This window comes from Haliaeetus leucocephalus, unplaced genomic scaffold, assembly GCF_000737465.1.
Source record: "Haliaeetus leucocephalus isolate CR32 unplaced genomic scaffold, Haliaeetus_leucocephalus-4.0 Scaffold92, whole genome shotgun sequence".
In the NCBI taxonomy this organism is placed as follows: domain Eukaryota; kingdom Metazoa; phylum Chordata; class Aves; order Accipitriformes; family Accipitridae; genus Haliaeetus; species Haliaeetus leucocephalus.
Window position 1 is genome coordinate 10,253,279 of NW_010972528.1, and position 9,023 is coordinate 10,262,301.

Consider the following 9,023-nt stretch of genomic DNA (forward strand, 5'->3'; position numbering starts at 1 on the left):
CTTTGCTTACTGAACTGTAAATCTTTTAACTAACCTAATCTAAGCTATAATAACAGCACAACAGTGTTTTTAAAATGACTGTTTTCTCTACAGCAGTGAAAAGGGAAATGCTTTAGTGTTTGTGTCCAGTAGGAATGAATAGGTGTAAATAAGAACTGAATTTGGTCCATCTGTTTACAAAGGTAACAGGTGTGTGCATGCACATATGTGTATATATACAGATGTGCGTATGTCTGTATAGGTTTACATGTGTGTGTAGGCATATATTTATATTTAAACTTTTTAATTCTATTAGCCATCTTTTTTTTCCTCTGTTTCCAGCAAAAGGAAGCTGAGCTTCTCATATTACATTAATGTGGTTGTGATGACAGGCATTTCTGGTGTCATAATTGGTTTTAAATTCCAGTAATCCATTTCAAATAGTTAAATAAAATCTGTGTGTTCAATTGAAATGGCTAAAGTCAGAACTTGCGTTATTGATATCACAGGAAATAGTCTTGAGGGCAAAAATGTGAGTGAAATCAAAATAACTATTAGTATCATCAAAGGGACGTGAATGTCTCACTGTACCTTCATGTGGGAGATGAGAGAGTATTTTTATAATATATGTACCCAGTTGTGAATTTCATAAGCTGAGTACCCTCCTCATAGAAATAGGAAGCTGCACACCCGACACATTAAATGGCTGTTCTCTGATGGTTTGCTTCTTACTGAGGGACCACTCCTGCCCTGCCCTGTGCAGTATAAACCAACCTGCTTTCTGGCCTGTGCATACGTAGCAGGGTGAGGATTGAGCTTTCTGGCTGGAGCAGCTCACTTGGGCAAGAGCTGAGCGTTTGTTTAGGTTAGGAAGGGCAGCCCGCGAACAACTCGTGATACCAACATGCTCTGTACAGTGCCACATCTTGGGGGATGCTGTCTTTGCAAAACATTTGAGATAATTAAAGGTCAAAAATTTACAACATAAATTTCAACAAACATATTTTGAATTTCTTAACAATCTCAAATTTGATTTGCAGTTGATTTTGTAAACATATGTTAACTACAGAGAACATTGTGTGAGTTCCCAGTGTGAGTGATGGGAAAACATTCTGTGTTTTCCTTACAAGAGAGATCAGAATCATGAAAATAATGTAATAGACTATATAGTTAAAAATTGAAAGCTAGACATTTTCCCTCCCATGAAGCATCACAGCAGCACTTACAAATTGACATTTCCAGATTTTTTATTTTTGAATACATGCTGGTTTGGTTTGGGGAGGCAAGAAGGGCAGGTCATAATGAAGAAAGATGTTATGAAAAATATTTTGTCAAAACACTTGAAATTATAAACTGGTTATCTGTTAAAAGGTAAATTTCAACGAAGTCCATTCAGGTGGCTTTTTTTTAGTGGTTTTGGCATTTGGTTGTTGGGGCAGAATGGATACAGTAAAATTGCACTTCAGGCCAGTGTGAGGAGGATGGTTGTGTCTATAGGGAAATCTGTGGAGAGGACTGCACAGCTGTGGGCATGTCTGTGATGCAGAAGCACCCCTGCATCTCTTGGGAGTTGTGGAGAGCAGCCAGACCCTGAGAAGGTCCTAGCCAACGGGAACAGGCTGTGCAATGACCACCGTGACGCCAAGGTGGGGACCTTGAACTGCAAGGCCTGAAGCAAGAGGCTCACTGGAGAATGAAAGCCCCTTACCCCACCTGGTGTAACCCTGTCTGGTCATAGATCTAGACAGGAATGATGGATAAAGAGGGAGAGAATGAAATTGCTAATTTTTTTTAGAGAAATTAGGCAAATTAGATTGGGTTATCTAATTCATAGTGGAATGATGGATGAGGAGGAGTTTTATTTCTGTCTTGCGTGTGGATACAAGATGAGATTTTGGAACGTTTTTCTGCGAATGGGCTGAAGAATATTGAGTCTGATTTATGTGAGAGCTGAACAGTAGCAGGGTCCTTGTGTTCCTAAATGCAGTAACCAGGAATTGCAGGAGGAGAAATTTCACATGGCAGTACTTTGAATGCCATGGTTATACTTTGCAATGAAACCAGGTAGGAGTGACAAAAAGAAGAGACAATTCAGAGGCAGGAACAGGACTACGAGAAGCTGTGGCAGGTGTGGGTGGGAATACAGTTTAAGTGAAGAACTGTAGCATCTTGAGATGGTGGTAGCTGGATCCTGGAAACTGAACAGCTAATCAGAGTATGTGGCATTCAGATGTGGTTATTTCTCACTAAGCAGAGGCTTTGGTGACCTTTCTGAATATTTAATCAAAAATGTATAAGATGTCCAATGCCAAAAGATCAATGTCTGTGGGTCTGGCTCCCCAGACTTGATCCAAAATTATTAGTTTTTAAATGAAAAATTATGGGTTTGGTCTTCCTCTTGATTTTTTTTTTTTTTTTGAATCGTCCTATATTCTACATTGTATGTGTCTGTATGTTTATGGGAGACAGAAAATACAAAAAAAAAAAAAATAGAAAAAATTATCATGTTCCAACTACAACTGCTGTTGTTACTTTATTGAAATTATCTTTGAAAAAAAGCCACAGAATAACTTAAAATCTTAAACACAACTCCCTCTCCCCTTGCCAATTCAAATAACCATACGTTTGAACTGATGCTTAGGGTTAGACATCAGAATTAATAAACTCCACTGGGATCTGTCAGCATTTCCAAACTTTGATAGAGCATAAAACGCTAAAATCAACTTCCCAAACCTTCCGGAGCATGTAAAGGCATGAGTTCCCATTGAGGTCAATTGAATAAATGAAACTTAGACTGCATTTTTCAAGCTGTGATAGAATAATGACAATTCACAAAGACTTTTCTAAACCTTCTTCAATATATGTATGTGTCTGTACATGCAATGCATTTCTTGAATTTTTATGTTCTTGTTTGCAAACATGCCTTGTTTAAGCATGGCGAGGAGAAACAACACCTGTGGTATGTGGAATCCAGACAGAAAATAAATTCTGGTTTGGGGGGGTTTCTTGTGTTGGTTTTTTTTTTTTTTGGGGGGGGGGGGGGGGTTTTTTTTTTTTTTTTTTTTTTTAGGAAGTGCATAGGCAGACATTCAAAATCTCAGTCAACTTCAGGCAATGGCAGGCCTAAGCACTACAACTCTCAGATGTTTAGCTTTTAGCTAATCCTTTTGAACATGAAATTTGGTTTGTTTGAAAACTTAAGCAAACTTTCAAAAATTAAAAAAAAAAGTGTTTGTATGTACCCACATTTTGAATGATTGTTATCTGCTGCACAGAAAACTTGCATGGAAACCAAGAATTTTATTTGTTTACTACATGGCCTTGGGTGAACACCTGGCTTGACTATGTTCCCCTACCTTTGGAAATCAGACACTGCAAGTTAAACTTAAGTGTAGTCCTATAGCTTATAGGTATAAGGCTTTTCCTTTTATATACTTGATCTCATTAGCATTTTTCTAAATAATAACATTGACAGTATGTAAGTAATGGGTCCCCAACATGAAACCTGAATCTAAGCACTGTTAAACTTTGAAAAAGATGTGCTTAACATCTAAGCAAAATTTTGTAGCTCATGTTCACCTTTAATACACGTGAATATGTACTTCTTCCTTTACTTCTTACAAGATCTGCATTGTATCACAACTTCAATCATCCTGTGGAGGACCAAATAGGTCTCCTCTTGGAGACCACCCATGGTTTTTTTTTAGGCCCTGATCCTTCAAATACTTAAGCGTGTGTGGAACTTTGCTTTCAAGAGTCACTCTTTGAAGCCTATTGGACTACTCCCATGCGTGCAATTACGTGCATTTTAAATATGTGCCAGATTTGGGCCTCAAATTGTCTAGCAAGTGGTCACTATGAAGCCACGTGAGGAATAATGTCCACCTGCAGTGTGCCTGTAGCCTTTGTAGACGGCATAGCGAGTAAATGCTTTTGGCTAACGCCAAACAGAAAGTTGACCAAATTAATTATTCAATAATGTATAGAATTCCATAATTTTATTAGTGAATAAAGTGTCAAATCACTCCACTGAGCAACACAGATCTTAATTATGTTCTAGTATAACCTTATACCATCATATAGTTCGAGAGTTATTAATGTAAAACTTTATATTTTAAATAGAATTTTATAGATACATTATTTCTGAATAGAGTAGATAAATGGCAAGGATCGAAGATTATTGTGGACAATTATGCAGACCAGAACAGAGCACTTGTGTTTAACAAACAGATTTGAATTCTAATTTTCTGTAATATACATAGTGTAGGTACAATTTGTAGTCATCACGGTGTATTAGGAAAGTTATTAAAATTCTTAAACTTGTTGAGGCTTTCCACAACACCTTCCCCAGATTTTAATTGGTTTTATCTAGTTCCATAAGAGAGCTCTTTAAAACAAATCAAAGTGCCTTAAATCACATGTCTTACCCATTGAAGGACAGAGATATTCTTTCTATAATCTGGCAAGTTTTCCTAAGAACTGAAATCTGAAGGTTCTCAATGATGAATTAAAAGACTTGACAGAAGATAATTTATGTGCCTTTTGATGGGCTCAGTTTCAAAATGACAAAATAACAATATTTTGTAACAGAAGGGTTAAATCTTAATCTCAGAGGTTTACAAAGCTGCTAGTCGCAGTCTCCTTAAAATTTAATATACCTCGTTAATGCTTACTTGCAAACACTGAAGGATTTTTATGATTATAATCATGTGTTACAGCACCTAGTACTGTTTCTAAGCAGCATACTAATCAGCTTAATGAGATATTACTGCACTTTTTGTTGACTAAAGCAAAATCCCTTTTATTGTTCTAAAGCTTGTCCTTTACTTTATTTTTTCCCAAAACATTATCTTGTTTTATTGTGCACCAGTAAATATCATACTATCGTTTTTTTGTCAAATCATAAAACTATCTTTCTCATTGTAGAATGTGTAATATATTGAATATGGTTAATGGAACTGAAAGTTACAAATGGGTTTCTATTTTTTTTTTTTTTCCTGGCTTTTCTAATGGAAATAGGAGAGATGCATAACATTTCTTTTTCTATAGATTTAGAAATGTAAACAGGTGCAATTTCACAAGAAGACAGACAAGGGAGGTGGTAAAAGCCTTTGCCCCTTCCGTAATAATTAGATTTTGAAATTTTAGCATATTTTAAAATAGTAATTAATGGTTATCGGTAAACATGCAGAATGATGAAAGCACACGTATGATCAAAATTGTGTAGCACAGTTGGCATTTAATACACTTTTTATTGTTTTTACACTAATTCCTTTGCATTATTTTGAGTAGGTAAAACATAAAATGCAAATTGTACGTCAGTGATTCAATTCTTGTAACTCTTTCACAGTCTGAATCTAAAATATCTTCTGATTTTCAGAGATGGAGGAAGCTAGTTTGTGCCTTGGTGTTTCTTCAGCTGTTCCAGAAGCTGACGCCCATCTCAACAGCACCATACTCAATGGGCAGTATTCAATGAGCCAGAAGCTGCACCAGATCACTTCCCAGCTCAGCCATGCCTTCCCAGAGCTCCAGAACAGGCAGAATCCAGAGGAGAAGGCATCAGCGCCGCTAGAAGACAAAAGCCACGTGTCCATCGCAAACCAGCCCATCAGCAGTCAGATGGCACTATTGGCAAACCAGCTCAATAGAGAGGTTGACACCAGTTTGAATGGGCGTGTGGATCTGCAGCAGTTCTTGAATGGACAAAACCTAGGGATTATGTCTCAGATGAGCGATATAGAGGATGATGCCAGGAAAAACAGAAAGTACCCATGTCCCCTCTGTGGGAAACGCTTTCGATTTAACAGCATCCTGTCACTACACATGCGAACTCATACTGGAGAGAAACCATTTAAGTGTCCATACTGTGACCACAGAGCAGCTCAAAAAGGCAACCTGAAGATACACCTGCGTACTCATAAGCTTGGAAACCTTGGCAAAGGTCGTGGAAGAGTCCGAGAAGAAAACAGACTTTTACATGAGCTGGAGGAGAGAGCAATTCTTCGGGACAAACAGATGAAGAGCAGCCTCTTGCAGCCACGACCTGATGTGAAAGCACAGCAGCACACCCAGCCAATGCCTCTTGCAAACTGTAACTTGTCTCTGCCAGCTAATCACAGCACACCTGATATTTCAAACCCTGTTCCCTCTCCAAAGCCAGTCAGTGTCCAGGAAGAAGTTGTTGCTCAGACAGCTGGGTTCAGATGCACATTTTGCAAAGGCAAGTTTAAGAAGCGAGAAGAGCTGGACAGGCACATAAGGATCCTGCACAAGCCTTACAAGTGCACCCTGTGTGACTTTGCCGCCTCGCAGGAGGAGGAGCTGATTAGCCATGTGGAGAAGGCTCATATAACTGCAGAGTCAGCACAAGGCCAGGGCTCCAACGGGAATGGGGAGCAATCCACCAATGAGTTCCGATGCGAGGTCTGTGGCCAAGTCTTTAGCCAAGCCTGGTTCCTAAAAGGCCACATGAGAAAGCACAAGGATTCCTTTGAACACTGCTGTCAGATCTGTGGGAGGCGATTCAAAGAACCTTGGTTTCTTAAAAATCACATGAAAGTTCACCTGAATAAGTTATCTGTAAAGAACAAATCTCCTAATGATCCCGAAGTACCTGTCTCCATCGGCAGCATGTCCCAGGAAGCTCATGCAAACTTATATTCAAGATATCTATCCTGTTTGCAGAGTGGGTTTCTTCCTCCCGACAAAGCGAGTTTAAGTGAACAAAATCAAATCTATAACAAAGGAGAGATGCCCATGAAAGAGAAAGAAGTCTTGGGGAAGCTTCTTTCACCCATTTCTGGCATTGGCCACAGTATTGCTGAAGGGGATAAACATTCTTTATTGGGCTGTCTCAATCTGGTGCCTCCTCTGAAATCCAGCTGTATAGAAAGGTTACAAGCTGCTGCCAAAGCGGCAGAGATGGATCCAGTAAACAGCTATCAGGCCTGGCAGCTTATGGCAAGGGGAATGGCCATGGAACATGGCTTTTTGTCTAAAGAGCAGCAGATACAGCGCAGCCATGAAGACACTTTGGCAAATGCTGGAGTTATGTTTGATAAGGAGAAGCGGGAGTATGTGTTAGTAGGAGCAGATGGCTCTAAGCAGAAAATGCCTGCTGATTTGGTTCACAGCACTAAAATGGGCAATCAGAGAGACTTGCCAAACAAACTAGACCCTTTAGAAGGCAGTAGAGATTTTTTGTCACATGGTATGAACCAGGGACTCGATTACAACTTACAAAGTCATGGAAACGTAAAAGAAAAGCCAACTGAATGCCCAGACTGCGGAAGGGTTTTTAGAACGTACCACCAAGTGGTCGTTCACTCCAGGGTCCACAAAAGAGACAGGAAAGGAGAAGATGAAATAATTCAAGGTAGTCTTGATGAACGACGTGGGTCTGGAAGTGATCAAGAGTCTCAGTCTGTCAGCAGGTCGACAACACCAGGGTCCTCTAACATTACTGAAGAAAGTGGAGTAGGTGGGGGTCTCTCGCAGACGGGGAGTGCCCAGGAGGACAGCCCACATCCTTCCTCACCCTCCTCTTCAGGTATGATAACTTCTCCTTCCCTCTCTGCACTGAAAGCTTCCTAACTGTATTTGAAATCACAGCAGCGAAGTAGTTTATGCATTCTCTTGTTAGGTCGTTTCCTAGCAGTCCACAGGGACGTGGTGTTATATGCCAGAACATCTGTGTTTGGGTTCCCGCAATGCCTTTGAGGTTAATTCTCAGCTCACCCTTTTCTCCCCTCCAAGGGCAGGTTTCCTAGCCTTTCAGCTGTCACCTCCGCCACCCCACCGGCAGCAGTGTGCAGGGTCGGTACAGTCACCAATGGCAGTGTCGCTTCCAGGGCCTCTTCCTCCAGGTTTTGGAAGGTGGTTTGGTTTTTGTTTGTTTTTTTTTTTTTTTTTTCCCTCCTCTTCTGTTCATGGTGTCTCTCTTGCAGATCTTTCCGTGTCCTCCATGCAAAAGGGTGAGGAAAGATGCCTTCTTTGAGCTATAGTTCAAAGAAATAGGATTAATAAACAGCGTGTTGGCTAACCTCTCTGATTACCCTTATTCCCACAACCGTATCAATTACTTAGCTGAGATATGTACTTGTACCTGGCCACTGGACTGATTAAAAAGAGATTCAAAAATACAAATTAGTAACTTTTTGACAATCTTTTAACTTATGTGCACATTTTAACATATATGAAGCCTTCTGCTTAATTCACATTTGAAAGTACAAGAAAAATAGAAATTGGACTGCAACATTTTAATTGCATTGTATGTCATGTTAACTTGCTGTGTATAAAATAGCAAAGCAGATAATATTTCATTGGAGATGTCTATAAAATATTGAGCTTCCTGGTACAATTTTTAAAGTTACTAGCCTATGACTGCTGAAATAAAATCTCCAAGTAATAACAGGTAAGATTTCTGGCCTCATGTATATTTCCAAAGTCACTTACTAATGGATAGTAAATTGAAAGTTATATCTTCAGCCCTTTATAAAGAAAGCACCTCACTAATACTGTAATCATTCTGCAAGCCTAACAACAGAGGAAATCATGCCATAACAAATACTCTGTTACTAATGGCAACATTGATTTCTGCAATCAGCCATTAAGTCTAGAAAATGAAAGACAGTTTGAGGTACCTTAAGGCATTACATTGCCCACTGTTAAAGAGCTGGTAGCAGGCTGTTGAGGGTAATTCTTTTTAGTTTTTTTTCCCCCAGTTTCGATAAATATTTTAGTATTGGAGGCAATTCACTGTTACAGTTATTAAGTATATGCCAGTTTATTTTTGTTGTTCTTGTCATGCTCCAGTATACTCTACTTCTGAGGCCAAATTAATATAAAAATAAAGTGTTAGTTTGCTGGCTTATTACAAACCAGTAAAGAAATTGTTAAGATGCATAAATCTGCACTCCACATTCCACAGATTCCTATAGTACTTAATGCTGTTGTTTAAATACCCATGAAACACACTGTCTACTCTTAGAGTCATAGCCTCGTTTACAATTTATTACGGGTGAGACACATTAGAAAATTCT

At 39.2% G+C, this 9,023-nt stretch overlaps 1 protein-coding gene across 1 annotated transcript in view; it reads left to right on the forward strand.

The window, feature by feature from the left end:
- The first annotated feature begins 5,355 nt into the window (after nt 1–5,355).
- Nucleotides 5,356–9,023, forward strand: part of ZNF536 (zinc finger protein 536) — a 69,438-nt gene continuing 65,770 nt past the window's right edge. The window contains exon 1 of the mRNA XM_010585084.1: nt 5,356–7,531. Coding sequence (XP_010583386.1) covers nt 5,362–7,531 — 2,170 coding nt within the window. The 5' untranslated portion in view covers nt 5,356–5,361. The remainder of the gene's footprint in view (nt 7,532–9,023) is intronic.